At 46.7% G+C, this 19,971-nt stretch overlaps 2 protein-coding genes across 4 annotated transcripts; one reads left to right on the forward strand and one right to left on the reverse strand.

The window, feature by feature from the left end:
* Window positions 1-2: 2 nt before the first annotated feature.
* emp3b (epithelial membrane protein 3b (MAM blood group)) lies at window positions 3-2,914 on the reverse strand. Its single transcript, XM_062460202.1, has 5 exons — window positions 2,731-2,914; window positions 1,526-1,617; window positions 1,335-1,437; window positions 933-1,073; window positions 3-611 (listed from the first exon to the last, which is right to left on the reverse strand). The coding sequence occupies exons 2-5, from the start codon at window positions 1,601-1,603 to the stop codon at window positions 436-438; spliced, it is 498 nt and encodes a 165-aa protein (XP_062316186.1). The 5' UTR covers window positions 1,604-1,617; window positions 2,731-2,914; the 3' UTR covers window positions 3-435.
* Window positions 2,915-3,532: 618 nt separating this feature from the next.
* On the forward strand, window positions 3,533-19,254 carry ccdc30 (coiled-coil domain containing 30). 3 transcript variants are annotated; one of them, XM_062460200.1, is made up of 28 exons: window positions 3,533-3,566; window positions 4,431-4,557; window positions 5,233-5,415; window positions 6,332-6,452; window positions 6,849-7,039; window positions 7,429-7,518; window positions 7,767-7,841; window positions 8,787-8,940; window positions 9,154-9,225; window positions 9,521-9,636; window positions 9,868-9,959; window positions 10,399-10,591; window positions 11,012-11,113; window positions 11,421-11,546; window positions 11,641-11,778; window positions 12,121-12,299; window positions 12,586-12,847; window positions 13,194-13,316; window positions 14,043-14,213; window positions 14,600-14,809; window positions 15,190-15,347; window positions 15,882-16,047; window positions 16,203-16,324; window positions 16,433-16,574; window positions 16,986-17,122; window positions 17,280-17,397; window positions 17,489-17,556; window positions 17,741-19,254. In XM_062460200.1, the coding sequence occupies exons 2-28, from the start codon at window positions 4,543-4,545 to the stop codon at window positions 17,937-17,939; spliced, it is 3,723 nt and encodes a 1,240-aa protein (XP_062316184.1). In that variant the 5' UTR covers window positions 3,533-3,566; window positions 4,431-4,542; the 3' UTR covers window positions 17,940-19,254. The 3 variants fall into 3 exon arrangements, with proteins under 3 accessions (XP_062316184.1, XP_062316183.1, XP_062316185.1); XM_062460199.1 differs by lacking the exon at window positions 3,533-3,566 and having other exon boundaries at window positions 3,973-4,557; XM_062460201.1 differs by lacking the exons at window positions 3,533-3,566; window positions 7,767-7,841 and having other exon boundaries at window positions 3,974-4,557; window positions 17,741-19,253.
* The last annotated feature ends 717 nt before the right edge of the window (window positions 19,255-19,971 follow it).

Here is a 19,971-nt window from a genome sequence, read left to right on the forward strand (position 1 = left end):
TTTACTACAACCTTTTATTTAAAAAGAGTCAGCAAAATAATACAGATTATGTTGTATCATAACATGAGATCATATTTTGGTAGAAAAATAGATGACAGCATAACTATTGTGATTGATTAAGTCACTTTATTTACAATAAATACCGGTACATCTAGGTGTTTTCAGACACACAAAAAAGGAAAATAGCCAGAAAGACTAATATTCCACCAGTAGCCCAACCCTGTTTTCCTAAAGCCGGAGATTATATACTTGCATCTAAAATCTTTACAGTAAAAAAAACGTTTTAATATTGAAAAATATATATCTTTGGATTTTTAGCTGCATCTATTCCATTCAAAAACAGATCCTGACCCTGATTCACCCCTCATTTGGTGGATGTGGACAGTTAAAACAACCACCACAGCTCAACACCTCATGCGATTCCTCTTTTCTCTGTCACTCCTTCTTGCGTAGGTGGATGTACATGACCCCGCTACAGAGCAGCAGGGGCACACAGACCCAGGCCAGGATGAAGCAGTAGCCGAAGTGACCTGACTTGTTCTCCCATGAGTCCAGGAGAATCTCCTTGTTGTGCAGAGTGTAGATCAGAGCTGCCGTGAATGCTGTGAGACCTGGGAGAGGCATGCGAGAAGGTTTAATTTAACCTTTTATTTATCCAGAGAAAGTATTTTCTATCATGGAACCTATATGCCCAATATGTACAGTAGGAGGTCAAACAATGCATCCATCCACCCATCATCCCTCCAAAATGCAGTTACACCTATTTCCCAATTCACCACAAGGGGGAGCCTATGGTCCACCACTCTCGGGAGAGTTGATGAAGATTGATTCTGCTGATGGTGTGTCCAGAGTATCTATCAAACAGCTGGATAACACGACTCGTATGTGTGAACCGAAGCATAGAGAGCTTATTTCTTCTTCAGTTCCATTACCTGCGACAACCTGACACAGCCCAGTGAAGTAGAAGAGGCCTCCTTTAGACATGGTGAAGAGCTGGCCGAGAAACACCAGGAAAGACACGGAGGAGAACACTACAGACAGCACCATTAGCACCTGGACTGACTGGAGCCACTCTGAGGAAGAGATGAGGAAAAAATCTTGTAAACATCAAATGCACTGATGTTGTCCAGTTAATATCAATGCGATATGAGGAAAACATCACGTAACTCACTAGGAAAAATCCGATAACTATCATAAACACTGAGGAAAACCTGACGTAAACATCACAATCACTGAGGAAAACATCACATAACCATCACAATGCAGGACAGGTAGGGGTGGGCGGTTGGTGAAAGAGAAGGGATTACTGTGCCTGGGAGAGAAAAAGTGTTTACCTGTCTCTTCAGCGGATGCACACAACCAGGTACCAGAGTCGTTGTCATACCGACAGTTGTACCAGAGATCGGAACTCTCCATCCCGTTCCAAACCCACCAGGACTGAGAAGAGGAATGTGTGTCAACATAAGCAAGAATGCTGGTAAATGAGAAGCTGTTTTGTGAGTCGTGTTAAAGTGATATACTGTACCTTCTCCATGGTGGCAATGAAGAGCATGGCCAGGGTTACCAGGTGTAGCAGGGTCACGAACATCAACAGGTATGCCATCTTTACAGAAAGTGCTAGTCAAAACAATGACAAAAAGTAGTGTTCGTGAGGAATTATGCTTTTGGAACTAGACATAAATTGCATTAATTAGTTCCAGCCAACTTATTCTGTTGTTGACTCTAGTTGCCATTTTGTAAATGTTCCTCCCACTTAAGCTCATTGGTCAAAATCACAGAACCATGCTGTTTTCCCCCCCCCCGAAACAGAAATGGAAAATCTAAGCTGGTGAGCACAGGATACTCTGTGTTATGTACAACCACACAGCAAAACAGAGTCCAAGCCAAGGAACTCAATCTGAAACGCCTCCATGACTGGTATATGTGTCCCTGTAATGAAACTTGTGTGGAAATAAAAGGGCGAGGTTTGCTCAAATCAAAATGGTGTCAAAATATTTAAGCATGAAACCACAATAAATGTTAACAGTGGAGTTAAAAAATAAAGGTTTTACAGAATGGACCGAATGCTAACACATGGCTTTAATTTTAAGCAGCGTAAGTGAAATAATACACTTTAAATTCTGTAACCAGTCAGCCTAGCTTTTTATAGTGGTGGTTGTACTACATCGTGTTCCTGCAGTTTCTCACGTAACACAGATCCAGGGGTCCAAAAGTGAAGCAAGAGGGCAAGGAACAGGATGAAAATGTCAGATCTTTATCTTTACGAGAAGTCCACTCTTGGGTGGGTGAGAGTAATGGTTGTGATGATTGTCAGATTATACAATTACATGAGATCAGTCCTATTACACTGAGAGTTAGATGCAGAAATAATTTATATTCCAAATTATTTAAATTTCTGAGTTTTGGATTTTAAAATGTGACACTAGGAACTATATCAGAAAATATTCATGAGTTTTATTTTATTTTATAGCAAGGAACCCAAACATGCTGAGATACGTACGGTATGACTGTAAAAAAAATAGTACAATTTCATTATCAAATGGAAATGTCACATTTGTTCATTATTTCTTTATTAGATTACTACAGAGAAAGGGAAAACGTTAAATTCCTTGTTAATTTTCAACATACCCAAATACAATTTCAGTTTTTCTTCAAAAATAGGCTACAATAACAGTCACTTATATTCAACAAACTAAAGTTGACAACTTTATGTCAGAAATGTCTACTCACCTTGGCTTACTTTGTTCCTCTGCTTATATATGAAACAACTTCACCATCAACTGTTCAGATCTGTAGTAAAAATCTTGCCCCTTTTGGTGGTCCTCTCCTTTCCTTTCTGGACACTCCCCCTTTCATTTTTTTTCAATCACTCCATCCAACATTTCCAGGAGGTGGAATGCAACGTTTTTTAAAAAGCAAACCTTAAACGCCCATTTCCTTTCAGTTGAACAGAGCACTCTTTACTCTGGAGGGAGCTTATTACTCTCTTTTCTTTCCCTCCTTCTTACTCCCTCAATCCAAAATCTGCTTAAAATAAGACTCAAGCCAGACCCACCCATGAGCTGTGGAACTGCCAAATCACCCACATGAAACGTTTACACTGTAAACACTCCCTTAGTTCTCTCTACGAAAAATGATCATGCAATTATTATTTGACTTATCCATCCTTGCTGTTTCACTTAGGTCAAAGTTGGAGTGTGTGACAAATAAAGATTTTAGAGGCCTTGTTTACTTGGAGAGCACAGCTACAGTGAGTTGTGAGAGAGACAAAAAGAAAGAAAGGGTCTAAGAGTCTGTAGGCTATTTTACATCATAACCATTGTCAAGGAACAGTCTTGGCTCTTGTCAGATTGGTACTGGTATTGCCCGCATTACTCAGCATTACGTTTTACGGCCATGAAAAGATTTACCGTTAGTTTCCCCCCACCTCAACGGAATGGTATGTCCCGTTGCCTAGGTGCTTGCTCAAGCCACTTTACCCCACTTGTCCACGCCTGTCCACCGCACCTAGCCTAGCTGGCAGGAGACCGCTTCACTATCAGCTAGCTAGGCTAGACACACTGCTGGTATGGACCATGTCTTAATTCCTAAGTAACTAGACTATATTAATTTGCATGGTAGCTGCGTTTAGTCTTACAGTTGAGATCATTTGTTTTGGGACCCTGTTGAATGTAATAAATAGCTAGCTAGGCATGGCAGAAGTGCTGCGGCTAGCGTAACCTCAGTTTGATTTTTTTGCAAGCTAGTTTAAACGACCCCGCTATCTGTTTTCTATCTCTTAAGTTAGCGACTAGTCTTGTCAGTTTGCATCGGTGAAACTATCGAAAGTAGTTAAACTATTTGCTTTCCAATTCCAGGATTAAAATGCTTCTGTTTTGTTGGTTGTAACATACGGTTATAGCGTCGACATTTTATGAAGGGAGATTAAGTTCTAGCAATGCAATGGGAATAAAAACTATTGCACAACTTCTACAACTATAACGTGCTTGTTCATTATTCTTGAACAATTATCTAGTTCATGTATGCTACATCCACACACTAGATAGACGGTGAGCTAGATAACAACGAACCTCAACCAAGAACGCTATATAAGGTGTCCTTGTCTTATGACAGACTTATCAATTGCTATAATCGCCTTGTAGCTTTGCATTACTCGCTGCTGGTGAGGCGATACACAGCCACTGCCAGCCATGTAGTATCATTCTATTCCAAGTCGTGCGATGGTTAGCAAACATATTTAGGCTCAGACAATGCAGGATGATATTCGATTATAATGAGCAATCTATTTGAAAGGCAAAGGCTTTGCTTTTTACAGAGGCTGTTGTCAGCTGGTTCAGGTGTTTTCCACAAGAAGTGGTGTTGCCAAGCATGCATCACTTGGATGGTATGTAGTATAAGGATTCTCTCGTTGTGTTGACATTTCCTTCAAGCTAACGGTGTGAGAGCCCGGCGCTATGTAGCCTTGTGTGCTACAGGGTGACTTTGTCTCCGGAGAAAGAAGTTCGCCATCTGCAGATGCCGCTCCTCTGGACATAAAGCACGATGGATTATAAAGAGGTAACCATTTAACTCAGGAACAGAGTTTGCTTAATCAAACAAGATATGCCTTCAACCGGAATTTGTTTAATAATCCACATTGATAAGCTCCTCTCCGAAGTAAAGTTCAGTTGTACAATGTAAAAGTTGTTTTCGTTTTTCATAAGTACACCACTTATCATCATCATGTTTATAACCTTGTTAACTTGTGACTGTGAAACAAAATGTGACGTGCTTTTGCTCATCAGAGTTAGACAATGGGCAACATGTTTGAGCATGAGTCCCTGTTGTGGAGATGTATCTGGTTACAGTGTAGTGCAAATAGCAGTATAGAATTCTACCTGTAGTGTTTACCATTGGCAGGCGTCTCCATGCATTTGTCATCCGCCCATGTATCACGAAAGGGGTATCAAATTCCAGCCAGTTTGATATTCTATCAACGTTAAAATTATTTTCACATTCTATGAAAGAATAGATTAATCAGCATTGCATGATGAATCCACAACATGGATGATGTATTTAACATCGTAATACCAATTACTCATGTGCATGTGTATCTGGTGTCTGTGTGTGTGGCATTTGTGTGTGTGTGTGTGTGGCATCTGTGTGTGTGTGTGGCATCTGTGTGTGTGTGTGTGTGTGTGGCATCTGTGTGTGTGTGTGTGGCATCTGTGTGTGTGTGTGTGTGGCGTCCAGGCGAGGACGGAGCTGGACCAGATCGCCGTGCGTCTGCAGGAGGACGGCCTGCCTCCAGGGGCGAGCTCAGAGGAGCGTCAGCGGCACCTGTGGCGTCAGCTCCGTGAGGGCGATGCGGCCCTGCGCTCCTCCCAGCAGGAGATGCTGGCTCTGAGAACCCAGCAGGCCAGCGAGATGAAGGAGGTAGGGCTGCCTCGCGTTACACCACCACACTTTTAACACACACTTTCTTCCAAAGCAACAGGAGGTGAGGAGCCACAATCAAACATCTAGGATTCTAGAACACAGTCATTTACCCCACCACCCACCCTCACCCATCCACCCCTGCAGCACTGGGTTTCATATTCCCTATAAGTTAATATGTATTCAATCTATCCACAACACTGACAACAACACTATCATGATGGTCAGAGAAGTGCAGATAAAACGCACAGCCCTCGTCAGTCATAACAAACTCTGGGTTAGTTATTTCCTTAACAGCACAAACTCTCTCACCCTAAACATCAGATCTGATCCGAGTGCAATAACACAGCATAATGGACCCTGGTTGATACAGCAGAGGCTCCAGACGGCAGCCAGAATCCTGCTATCCGACCCCCCCCTCTCTGCTCTCTCTAAAGAATGTCTAATGAGGTGTTTCTGCAGCACCTTGCATGCAGCCTCACTCTGCCTGCTGGAGGATGAGGAGAGGAGGCCTGCTCCTGTTACATCACTGACTTTTAATCCACGGTGCCGTCGGTGCACCTGATGGCCCTTGTATGCAGGTGTACGCTCGTACAGTCGTACGGTCAAGGGTCTGCAGAAGCATGTCCAGTACACCCAATTCTTTCTTTTAATGGATGGAAAGTGTATCCACTTCTTAGCCGGCGCTAATGCGGTTTCAGCATGTTGGCTAGCACCCACATCGTGACTTTTAAACCGTGTTTCTCGACTTGCAGGCGGGGAGTGCCTCATTAGGTTGAACCACAGCAGATCCCCTTCACCATGTCTGTCCTGCCATCTGTCTAAGTTAGAAAACTATATCATCCTCCATGTCATATCCTGTCTGTCCCAGGTAGAGCACTGTATCATTCTCCATGTCATATCCTGTCTGTCTCAGGTAGAGAACTACGTGGAGCACATCCGCGGGCTCCTGGAGGAGCGGGAGTCTCTGACTGCAGAGTACGAGCGGGACAACGAGCAGCTGCGTCTGGACCTGGAGCACATCCGGCTCCAGCAAGGTTGGCAGCGCTGTTAGCCTTAGCTTGGGTTAGCATCCTTGTGTTAGCATCCTAGCCGCAGCAGGCCAGGCCTGGAGGGCAGAGAAGGGGGGTAATTGCAACACCAGCAGAGGCATCAACAAAATACTAAGAATGCAGAATACTGAATAAGATATACAGTGTCAATCTACAATACACAGCAACATGCTTCAGGAGTATAAAGAACCCTGGTGTTTACCTATATGACCATTAGGGGTGGGAATCTAAAAAAAAAAAAAAAAAAACTTTTTTACATTTGTGAATCGCTAGAAGACTGAATCGCAATTCAAATGTAAATCGATTTTTCCCCCCACCCCTAATGACCATAATCCCACCTCCATACCGCCCTCTGACAGCTATCCCCGTCCCCCTCCACAGAGTCCCAGAGGAAGGAGCTGGAGGAGATGCTGATCCAGGAGGGCCTGGGGGAGGTGGGCCTGAGCGGCCCCAGCGAGCAGGTGGCCTACCTGCTGGTGGAGAGGGCCACTCTGCTGGAGAGGCTGGAGTCTGCAGAGAGGAGGCTCGACACCCAGAGCCTCACGGGCAGCCTCCGGGAGGTCCACATGCAGGTAAGTGGACGACCGTGATGGAGGGTTGGGCTGTACAAGGAGACTCAAGGGAGGCAGTGTTGCTCACAGCCGCAGTTACACAAAAAAAGCTGTCCAACCCACATTTAGTCATTTTTAGTCATTTAGCAGATGCTCTTATCCAGAGCGATTTACAGTAAGTACAGGGACATTCCACCTGAAGCAAGTAGGGTGAAGTGCCTTGCCCAAGGACACAACGTCATTTGGCACGGCTGGGAATCGAACTGGCAACCTTCAGATTACTAGCCCGACTCCCTCACCACCCAGCCATCTGACTCGTTTGAAAACAAACCTACGCCCCTGGCATAAACACATAGATATGCTCGACCTAATCAGTGTGACATGGGCTGTGGGGTGGTGTGCTTCTTAAGGAGGAGCTGGATCACATCCGTCACAACATGGAGGAGGATCTACGTCAGCAGAGAGAGGTGGCCCAGAAGACCAAAGACACCTTGAGCAAGGTGAGGGGCGAGGGGGTTCGTCTGAAGGCATGCTTGTGCCGCAGGCTTCCTTCTAAACTGGTCGTTTCAAAGCTTCAGGTCGCGACGGCAGGGTGGAAACACGCGGGGCTGAGGAAGTGAGGTCGCTACTCTCATGTCCCAGCAGCCCTGATGTTAGAGTTGGCTGGAGACAACGCTGTCTGTTCCATCCTGGTAGTAGACGCCTCCACCAGATTATTTGTGTTTTGTGCTCCTGGTCTCCTCAACAGCGTGCAGGTCAGAGCTCCTGGAAGAAGCTGTTTGGTCTCCGCAGGTCTCCTCAGAGCGCAAACTCTGCCCCCCTCGTAGGTCGCACGCCGTTCCCGTCCCTCCCTGGCCCGCAAACTAACCAGCTAAACAGCTACAGGGCATGTTTACGCTCTCAGGGGATATTATATATATCTTTTTTTGTTTCTTTCACTTTGAGCTTCAGTTCCGCTACTACTCATGCATCGAGGACGTTGTCTGTTTTGTGGATGCTATGCATGATCACCGTGATGCTGTTTACTAGCTAACCCTGCAAGCCTCACTAACTTTTTTCCTTTGAACCCTGTTAAAGATCAAGCAAAGACGATAGCTTGTTTGAAACCCAATTAATACCACGAGTCATGTCAGTGTCAGTTTGAGTTTGGGCATGGCACGTTCAGTGTTGATGCTTGTCTAAAATGACAATACACTAGGGCTTTTCATGTTTTTACTACCTCTGCGGTTACTGCTGGTGGTGGCTGCGGTAGTGGTTGTGACAAAAATAAGATGCATGTCTACAACGGCAGCTTGTTTACCAGTCTCTGGCCGGTTAAGTTAGTTAGTTGTAATTTTTTTGGGTCATTGGAAGTGAATGCACATAGAAATTAATTAGAGATGCTCATAATTAGCAATCTGGCAATCTCCGTTTTCGTTGTTGAGCAGCAGAAAATTACGGATTCGATGTGTTTTCGTTTGGTTAATGTTGTTCATGCTGCTATTTAAATTTTAGATTTTTTTTTATTTTTTTCATGGGTGACCGACACTTGCCCATTTTACATTTTTTATCTTGTTGTTTTACGGTTAATGGTCGTTAATGATCATCGGTAAAAAAATTAGAATCAAAATGAGCATTCCTAAAATGAATACATAACAATAAGGCTTTAAATTGAAAACGATAAATTGTCTGAAAAAGTGTAGGCTGAAGCTATAGCATATTTAACCTCCAGCCTCCATACATTAAGAGCCGGTAACGTCAAAACGACCCGAATCTCCCTCGGCCTCAGGTGCACAGCGAGGACCTGTCCCGGGAGCGTTCAGACCGCCAGCAGCTGGAGCGGGATCTGGACGAGGCGTCCCGCCGGCTCGCCATGGCCCACCTGGACATCCGCAGACTGACGGACGAGCTGGACGCCGCCAGGAAGAACCAGGGAATGAGCGGTACGAAGGACAGCACAGGAGTCACTCTCCACATGAACTACCGACGCTAACCAACCTGTGTGCTCGCTGTGCTAGCGTTAGTGTCGGTTAGTCCAAATAGTGGTGGTGTGCAAGTGCTGTATTGGCGCGTGTCTACTGGGTAGGCCCAGATGTGTGTTTGTAAACATATGTGTGGAAGGTGAAAGGTCGGTGTTTAACGTTGGTGGGTCTTAGGATCGGAGCTGGAGAGGACTGGCCAGGAGGTGGAGAACCTGAGGAAGGAAGTGGAAAAGCTGAAGCACTGTGGTGAGTCTCCTGCACTGACTCAATCAAGCTTCCTGTGCGCCATCTTTTTTGTTGTTCTTTTTTGTTGTTGATATTTGTTGTGATATTTTTGATTCATTGGGTTACAAACGGTATCGCGTGACAGGGAATGTAGGAGAGAGAGGGGGGGGAATACAAAACTTCAGTGAAGATGACAAATTCCTATGACACAGTAGAACATACAGTAGAACATGTCAAGAATAAATCTACGTGTCTTCAGAATATGTCAGTCGAAAAAAGTCCCGGCATAAGTATGGAGCCTGTGTTGCCCCCTCAGACATGATGGAGATGCAGAGAGCGAAGGAGCAGAACGAGAGGCTGGAAGAGGAGATCCGAGTTCTCAGGGAGAGAGTACGCTCCCTGGACTCAGAGAAGAGAACGCTGTCAGAGAAGGTACAGGAGAACCACATTCACAATTCATACCCCCGGATCACTCCAGAAGCAACGCATTGAGTACTTTTATTACGTCTGTTTTGTCTCTGAAAATGTAAGATGGATGACGCACTGCAAACTAAATCTACTTACAGCTACAAATAAAAGTATAAGCTACCTGAACCTGATCGGAAGCATATAACTGTAATATGGTTTATTTACACAGTTCTCTCCTATTCTCCAATGTTGCAGGTGACCAGGGAGGACCTTGAGGGCAAAGCCACAGGAGAGAAGACCCCTAAAGACCTGCTAGACACCCCAGCCGAGGAGCAGATTCATAAGAGGTATGGATGCTCTCACCCCTGCCCCTCAGCAGAACAGCACACACATACAGCTGGCTCCTTGAGATCACGAGAAGATGTATTCTCTCTATCTCTCTCTCTAGCTCTCTCTTGCCTGGGAGTCAGGTGGCTGAGCGGTGAGGGAATCGGGCTAGTAATCTGAAGGTTGCCAGTTCGATTCCCAGCCGTGTCAAATGACGTTGTGTCCTTGGGCAAGGCACTTCACCCTACTTGCCTCAGGGGGAATGTCCCTGTACTTACTGTAAGTCGCTCTGGATAAGAGCGTCTGCTAAATGACTAAATGTAAATGTAATGTTCTCTCTCTGGCTCTCTCTCTTGCTATGTCTCTGGCTCTCTCTGGCTCTCTCTCTTGCTATCTCTCTGGCTCTCTCTCTCACTTTCTCTGTCTCTACCCATCCATCCACCTTCTCCCCCTCCCCAGGTGTGTGGCGGCGGTGGAGGACGGCCGCTGCCAGGTGCGGGAGCTACAGCGGCGCCTGCAGAGGCAGCAGGAGGAGCAGGAGGAGCTGGTGGAGAGGAACGAGGAGCTGGAGGCTCTGCTGGGAGAGACCCAGAACTGCAGCAAGGAGGAGCGCCTGCACCAAGAGGGGGAGCTGGAGGGACTGCACCGCAAGGTGAGGAGGAGGGGGAGGTTTGAGGGAGAGGGAGGGAGTCAAGGTGAGGAGGAGAAGGGGGAGGGAGGGACCGCAAGGTGAGGAGGAGAAGGGGGAGGGACCGCAAGGTGAGGAGGAGGAGGGGGAGGGAGGCATTGCAAGGGTAGGGGGCTGGGGAGTTGAGTTAGGGTGAACACACTGCAAGCTTTGAAGAGATGTAATCCTACTAACCTAAAGTACATCCAAATCCAATGGATACCTGCAAGAAAGCAAAAACAAATCCGACCCTGAGGACAGAGAAGGAAAATAAAAAGATACAAATATAAAACATAGGACAGTGGGAAAAGTAGGAGAGAACCAAAACCATGTCCCTGGACAGTGGACTCTAACAAGGAATGTGAAAACAGGTGTTAAACTGCAGCTGCTGTCTGGATGTTGTAGATTAGGAGCCTGGAAGCAGAGCTGAGCAAGATGGCCGCCCAGGATCCAGCACTGAGGGACGGAGAGACCAGCAGGGAGACCGAGACCTTCTCACAGAAGCAGGTGAGAACCTCAACACACTCAGCAGGTTTCATTCCAAGATCGTCTTGGAAAAAGTCAAAAGGTCAATGTGTGTTATTGGGAATTAGTTATGTGTCTTTATTGTTATTGTGTGTGCTATTGTTATTTAGTTGTGTTTGACGTAGACATACATATATTGGGGAACATACAAAAATGTTCTCTGGCATACAAAATATCATGGTATTATGGATGTTATAATACAGCTACATTCATGGTTGATAGTGTGTCTTCTATAAGAGTGAGAGACAGCCATGGTTGTGTGACCTTGCGACCCTGTCCTGGTCCCCAGACAAGGGCCAGCAGCCAGGAGCGGGCCAGCCTGCTGGAGGCCCGTCTGACGGAGGAGAAGGACTGGAGAAAGCAGCTGGAGCAGGACCTCAACGCTGCCCAGGCCGCCCTCAAGAAGGACAAGGAGGTCAGGGAACACTACCTGGGGTTTACGTGGGCCGGTGTGTGATGCGTGATGCTGACGTGTGTGTGTGTGTGTGTGTGGGGGGGGGGCTCTCCAGGCTCTGCAGGTGGGAGAGAGGGAATTGAAGAACCTGAGGATGGAGGTTCAGAGCCTGCAGACACAGTGCCAGCAAGGCAAGACGCTCATCAAGAGCCTGACCCAGGTTAAAGGAGAGAAGGGTCTTCTAGAGGAGAAGGTGAGCTAAAGCTGGAGGTGGTGGTCAACACAAACACACACACACACACACTCTACACACAAACAGTACACAGGAACACACATATATACACACTCCACACACACACACACACACACAGTACAAAGACACACACACACACTCAACACATACAGTACACATAAACGCACACTGTAAACTTATCACAGAGTGTGTCCCGCACCTCACTTCCTCCCGCACCTCACTTCCTCCCGCACCTCACTTCCTCCCGCACCTCACTTCCTCCCGCACCTCACTTCCTCCCGCACCTCACTTCCTCCCGCACCTCACTTCCTATTAACGTTGGTCGGTCCTCCTTCTGTCCAGGTGGCCCAGTTGGAGCGCGCTCAGAGCCGCCTGCGGGAGGAGCTGGAGAGGGAGCGTGGGGGCGGCCGTGCCCAGGAGCAGCTGCAGGAGGGCCGCGCCCAGGCGGACCAGCTCAGGGGACAGCTGGAACGGGTCACCTCGGAGCTGTCCAGCCTGCAGGAGGAGAATCGCAGTCTGAGGTCAGGGTCCGCCAGCCAACTCCTCCCACACCACCTGTTCACATGTCAGAAGAGGGCGTGGTTGGAACGGCATGTTTCACAGAACAGAGGGTGACTGGTGTTTCTCAGGGACAAGCCCCACCCCCTCCCCCCGCCCCGCGGGGCTGAATGGACTCTTCCGTGTGAACAGGAGGGTCCTGGGATCACATGTGACTTCTTAATCGTGGTTGAAGGCTGTGGGTGCCATCTTCTTTTCCGTGTGTGTGTGTATATATACTGTATGTTTGTGTGCATGTCCATCCGCCAGGGACGATATGGCTCGTGAGCGGAGACAGATCAGTGACCTCCAGGCCCAGCTGAGCACCTTGGTCCAGGAGAAGCTGCAGGCCCAGGGGGAGAGGGAGAGGCTGGGTCTGGAGGCCCGGGTGGAGAGAGACAGGCTGGGTCTAGACCTCCAGGTGTCCAGGGAGCAGACCACCAGGGCAGGGCAGGAGCCGGACACACACTCTGGGCACTCATCCTCTAGCCTCAGCCTGGCAGACAAGACCAGGGAGGACGGCCTGAACCAGGTACTGAACAGGTCCAGGCACCTCTACCTGTCTGCTGTCATCTTCAGCCAAATCTAGTACAGGATGTTGGTTTGCATGACTAAAAAACTGTGGATTTAGGCATGTGTTACAGTCCACCCCCTAGTTTTTTTTTTCCCCCTAGTTTCTTTTGGTAATTCAGAATGTGTGTGTGTGTGTGTGAGAGTGAGTCTACCAGTGTGTGTGAGAGTCTACCAGTCTGTGAATAACTCCCTTAAAGATAATTGCAAGTATCTTGGAATTCTTTATTCCGACGGCTTGACGGTTCCTAGCGGTGTATCTAAACCTAAAATAAAAATTCTGTGTGTGTCTGTGCTGTCCCTGACAGCTGTCGTGTCTGAAGCTGGAGCTGTCTCGTGTGCAGGCCACCCTGCAGCAGGAGAGGCAGCTGGCCTCCCAGCACCAGGCCACCCTGCAGGCCCAGATCACCGAGGCCCAGGCACGCACCAAGGTCAGACCACCCTTCACATGACCTCAGTCACCTACGTTTGGCCTCAAGGTTACCTCAGTACTAGAGAGGGTACCATTTTCTGGGGAAATTGTGAGGCGTGCTTTTCAATTAAAATGTTTACTGCATCACCTCCAAACCTATTGTTAAACTTTAAACTAATATTAAATATCCAAACATTTGTAGAAAGACCTGGGTTTGATGTGATGCTAGATAGGGACTTCCACAATTAATGATTTGTTGCATTAATTAATTCATCTTTTTTAATTCTTTTTTTAAAATCTTTTTGTAGAAACGATTTTTGAAACCTTTAGAAAATAATTTTTCAAAACATTAAAACCTTTCTAAACCTTTTGTAGATTTTGTTAGACTTTTTTCAACCTTTTAGAAACTTTTTTCTAGGGAGAGGAGAACAGAGAAGCCTAAAACAGAGTAGAGTAAAGCTGAGCAGAGCACAATAGAGTACAGTAGAGTTTATTCCTCATCAAGTACTCATCAATGATGCAAACCTATTTGTATTTTTTTTATCGCAAATATATTTTCAACCTTTCAAAGTTTTTGGTAGAAAATATTTTTCAAACCTTTAGAAATTATTTTCAAACCTTTTTTTCAAAAATATTTTTTTGAACCTTCTGTTAAAATTATGACAGCTCAGTATTACCTGAATGTTACCTCACTGTTACGCCTAGCTTTGTAAAAAATCTAAATGAACCTGTGTGTCCCCCCCAGTGTCAGGACTCTGTTCTGGGCCAGCGGACAGAGGAGGAGAGGCAGGTGAAGCAGGACCTCCAGAGGGCCCAGAGCCTGTTCACCTCGGCAGAGAGAGAGCTGCGCTACGAGAGGGAGAAGAGTCTGGATCTGAAGAAACACAACGCTCTGCTGGAGCAGGAGAAACTCAAGGTGCAGCTGCAACATATATCAGTCTGCAACGCCACGGCAACTACCTTGTGGCAACTCGGAAGGATCCGGAATGAAACCAGTAACCACTGTCCTCTCCTCCTCTCCCTCCTCTCCACCCCACTCTCTTCCTGTCCTCTCCTCCTGTTCCCTCCTCTCCACCCCACTCGCTTCCTGTCCTCTCCTCCTGTTCCCTCCTCTCCACCCCACTCGCTTCCTGTCCTCTCCTCCTTTTCTCTCCTGTCCTGTCCTCTCACTCTTCTCCTGTCTCCTCTCCCCTACTGTCTCCTCTCACTCTCCCCTTGTCCTCTCCCCTCCTGTCCTCTCCTCTCACTCTCCCCCTTTCCTCTCCTCCTGCCCCGTCCCCCCCCTCCTCCCCTGTCCTCCAGCTGTGTGCGGAGCTGAGGCAGACCCAGGCCCGGCAGGCCCAGGCGGAGCAGGGCTCCCAGGGCCAGGCTGCAGAGACGGAGCGTCTGCAGCAGAGGCTGCGGGAGCTGCAGCTGGAACTGGCTCGCAGCGGACACAGCCTCAGTACCAACGCCAGCCTGCAGGAGGAGCTGCAGGCGGAGAGGGCGCGCCTCATCGCAGCCGATAAAAAGGTCTGTTAATAGACAACTAAGACTGAATTCGCTGGAGCTGTTTTCAGTGGCGATGTCAGTTGTGTTTTTGTTTTTTTGGGGGCGGGGTGGATTGTCAAACTTTCTGTATCCATAAGTGTTTGTTGAACTTTTTTTTGCGTGTTAATGTGTAATTGCATATACTGAAGTGTGTGTGTCTGTGTGTGTGTGTGCGTGCGTGCGTGTGTGTTTGTGCGTGCGTGTGTGTGCGTGCGTGTGTGTTTGTGCGTGCGTGTGTGTGTGCGCGCGTGTGTGTGCGCGCGCGTGTGTGCGTGCGTGTGTGTTTGTGCGTGTGTGTGCGTGCGTGTGTGTTTGTGCGTGCGTGTGTGTGCGCGCGCGTGTGTGTGTGTGTGTGCGCGCAGGTGGTGGAGCTGCAGCAGCAGCTGAAGAGCTGTCAGCACCAGCTGCGTCTGGAGGAGGCGAGAGCTGGAGAGACCAGCAGGCTGGAGAGAGACTCCAGGGACATGTCAGACTCTCTCTCTGCCCTGAGAGCCAGGCAGCAGGAGGAGCAGCTGCACAGGTCACTCTCACACACACACACACACACACTGATACAGTACACACACACACTGATACAGTACACACACACACACACACACTGATACAGTACACACACAAACACACACTGATACAGTACACACACACACACACACACACACTGATACAGTACACACACACACACACACTGATACAGTACACACACACACTGATACAGTACACACACTGATACAGTACACACACACACACACACTGATACAGTACACACACAAACACACACTGATACAGTACACACACACACTGATACAGTACACACACACACACACACACACACACACACACACTAATACAGTACACACACACACTCTACACTATAAGTACACACACACACACACACTCTACACATAAAGTCTACACACACAGTACACTGTGTTCTTAAAGTATAAAAACGTCTAGACTAGTGCAGACAGTCGTTCCCAGTAATTCCAGTTTCAAATTTATGAAATCCATCTTCTTAACCCCCCCCCTCCAACGTCCTCACTTCCTCCCCGAGCAGGAAGCTGTTGGAGCAGCGCGAGGAGGATCTTCAGCAGCAGCTGCGCTCCCTGAGGGGGAAGGAGGCGTCTCTGGGCCGCAGCAGCGCTGAGCTGGGAAGCCGCTGCCAGCAGCTGGAGGCTCGTCTGGCTGTCCTGGAGGCAGAGCTCAGCCAGGCCAGGGACGAGGTGAGCGCCGGGCCGGGGAAAGACACTACAAGGCCTTGATTGTTTTTATTTTTACGTTTTGAGGTACCTTGAAAGTACTAGGTTCTGTAGTTGACCAACGGGATGTGTGTGTGTGTGTGTGTGTGTGTGTGCGTGTGTGTGTAATGGGAGCACAGCAGAGAGAGAGCCAGAGGACTGCTCACAGGCTGGGGGGAGAGCTGGGCACCAGTCAGCAGGAAGGGGAGAAACTCCAGGAGGAGATCCAGCAGGTGATCACCCAGCTGGACACACACATCAGGTTAGAGCTGAGACACACACACTTACAGACACGTAGTGACAACAACAGGACCTTCACGGTGTGAACCTACTGGATACGCATCATCATCATCTCTTCTCCTCTCTACAGGAAGCACAACGAGAAACAGTCTCAGCACAAGATCAAGCTGAGGAAGGCCAAGCAGATCTTCCTGAAGGCTACGGCTCAGAGAGACCGCACCATCCAGAAACTGGAGAACGACCTGGCCCTGGCCAACAGCCTCTCCCAGAAGGTCAGCCCGCCCTCAGCCCATGTTTCCTTATCTTGGTGATGACACTATGATTTCAATAGAAAATCTTCCAATGTTGGGTAGCTCACTGGGTAAGAGCGCGTAGCATTGAGGCTAATGCTAACCTGGGTTAGAATCCGACTGAGGTCATTTCCTGCATGTCTTCCTCCCTCTTTCCCTGCTTTCCTCTCTCTCTTCAACTGTCCTATCAATTATTTACAAAAAAAGTTAAAGAAAGGCCAAGAAAATGATCTAAATAAAATAAACCCTCCAATCCTGACTATAGTAGTACAGACTGTTCTGTTTTTGAGCTGTATGGCGACGGTTCTGCGGAGAGTTGCCTGGGTGGGATCGGTTGTCATTAACGACAGTTGCTGAACACGGTGCTGTGTGGACCTGTGTGACGCGGGGCAGGAGAAGGACTGGATCCGGACGGTGATGGAGGAGAACGAGAAGCTGCTGGTGGAGAGGAGGGACCTGCTGGGGAGGATGAGCGAGGCGGAGGAGGTTGGCAGCAACGGACTCAGGACCGCGTCCACCGTTCAGCACAGGTACTGACCCACTGACCGTCCCTTAAACACTATAGAAATATATTATTATTAAATCTATATGATGTGTATAAATATGAAAGCGGGGCCTGGATCGATCCTCAATCCCGTATCATGCCTCAATCCCCTGTTCAGTGTTGAACTTGTGCTTCTCCTCCAGGGTCAACGTGTTAGAGGTGGAGAACAGACAACTCCAGGAAAGAACTCTCAAGTTGTCCAATCAGGTCGGGGCACTTGAGCGCACCCTGAGGAACGTCCAATCATTTTGTAGCCTTGAGGTACAGAACCAATCAGGCGTGGTCCCTGCCAAGGGCTTGGAGTTTGTCATCAGCTATAAATGTTACGTTTGTTTTTATTTCCCTCTCCTAGGATGTGAAGAAAATGTACAATTCTGAAAGTTTTCTTAATGACAGTACCCTACATACATCAACTATAAGGTAACACTTTATTTGAGTGATTTAAAAATGACCTGAATTGTAAATAAAATGTATTCTGTTCTGCAGCTGATGTTGCTAAGCTATCGTGTGCTATCTAGACCATGTTCTGAAGCTGTTGTGTTCGACTCACTTGGACATTGTTTGATATGTGTATTTTTTTAACCCTATGCCTGCCTGTCCTCAGTCTGACATCAGGTGCGTGTGACCCTCTGGGCATCCTGGATGCCATTTGTCGGATGAAGGCCAGCGAACCCCGCACCCCCTTCTCCGTGCCCAGCTCTCAGCCCTCGGAGCTGGGATACCTGAACCTCACCTCCCCCTCGGTCCCTCCGGAGCCTAAAGACCCAGAGGACGGCACTGGTGTAGGAGATGAGCAGGTATGACAGTGGGGTGGACAGGGGAGGAAGTCATAAATCTGAATCGCTGTATTCGCCATAAGGACAGTGGACGTGGGAAATTGACCTGGTGATTCAGCGAAGTGAATCAAAAGATTTGAGATGGAGTTAAAGACAAGAAACAAAATAAGTCAAATGCAAGAATTACAAGTTTAAGAGGAAAAGTATCCTTTGTTATTCTACCTATACTGTTGGCCACAACTAGACGCTTATGGTGGCTCTAAACGCCCAGGGTGAACTAGCAAATAAACGTATGAATCTTACTTCATTATGAAATGGATAACCATAAGGTGGTAGTATAAGCTACGCAATAATAATATAACAGAGAGAACCTCTATGATTGTTGATGAGAGCTCAACTGATAGATGCTATGGTCAGTGTCTCAGTCTCAACCTGTGTTTTGCATCAAGAGGAATATATACCACTCCTTTGCAGCTTTCTGCTGCAGATCACTCCATCCCTGTGGGATATAATAAACAGGTATTTGAGGAAGGGTTGGGAGAACTGCGAAAACATTAACTGTAGATATACAGAACACTATGGTGGTTGCTGTATGAGATTTGTTATGAAGGCTTGTCTTAAGGTACGCCCTGGTGTGGATAAGTGTTGTCCAGTTGTACGAGAGATTGCTCGTATTTAAATGTTATTTTTCAAGACAACGGTTTATGTTCGACAGTGTAATGGTACAACTGGTACAGACATCACAATCTAAATGCTGGTGAATCATTGATATCGAACTAGAGGGACGATCCACAGCAGAACAGGTCTGTTCGAAGCACTTGTATTGTGTTCTCATGAAGTGGTTCATGTTCTGAGAACGTAGAAGAGAAATTGCACCTTTGGTGCTGTTTTTGACCATAAGAGAAGTCCAATATTGGCAATTATTTTCTATGAAAAACAAAAGCCTTGGGAATTATATGTTTACGGTATTGTCTGGTATTAAAACTTAATTTGGTATGTATCTGTTTACGAAGTTATGAAACGTGGTCATTATTAAATGAAATGTGGTTTTGGAGCGATAATTGAGTGTATTGTATGGTACAAGAGATTTAGAAACCCAATTCAAAATATTCCCTATTTTCCCACCAAACTACACTTGTCCTCAAACACTTATCAATCGAAATTACTGACTTCTGTTCTGGTCTATGAACATCTCTTTTCTAAGTCTGTTTTAACCCTCGTGCTGCCTTCGGGTCACATGACCCAAAGGTTCATAACGAACCATCGTTGTGTTTACCCAATTTTACCCAATACAAAAACAAATTAAAATAATTTTCTTTTAACCTTTGCAATGTGGGGGGTCTGAGACAGCCCAACGGTTAAAAGAAAATGCTTCACTTTGTCTTTGTATGCGGTAAATCTGTCGCAATACGACGGTGGGTCACAATGACTGATGGGTCAGAATGACCCGAAGATAACACAAGGGTTAAATAACTAGCTAGCGTATTGTATGATGGAGTATGGCAGATGAAATGAAAGTATTTGTAATTTTTTGTGTGTTTAGGAGACTTATCAATGGCAAATGTTATTTTGAATATACTTCATTCAAATACATGTTACATTTATGTACAGCATATATATTTTTTACCTTTAGTTGTAATCTGTGCTTTGCTGAGTCAATGAATCATTGACACTTACAATGTATCTTTTATAAAAGTTTGCCTTTAGGTCTGAATCTACTCACCCTTTCAACCAAGTACAAATGCATCAAATCACTGTAGCCTTTAGATATTGGACAAAGAATGGTGACCTAGTAGTTGATTTTGTTAGGTACATCTTGGAAACCCATACTTTGTCTTCATTGTGCCTGTAATGATGAAGTTTATAACTTTGTCTTGCTGCTAAGCTTGAGGGTGAGTTACAATAATAATCAACAATACTGGCCACTATTTTAAGACTTGCATGTCATGAATTAGCCTATAACCAGCGACCGTGTAAATTAAATATTTTGTAAGACACAAAGCTTATTTTGATAAATAAACATGGAATCTTAAACTGTGTTAATGCATTCTTATTTACC

Source organism: Osmerus eperlanus, chromosome 4, assembly GCF_963692335.1.
Source record: "Osmerus eperlanus chromosome 4, fOsmEpe2.1, whole genome shotgun sequence".
In the NCBI taxonomy this organism is placed as follows: Eukaryota; Metazoa; Chordata; class Actinopteri; order Osmeriformes; family Osmeridae; genus Osmerus; species Osmerus eperlanus.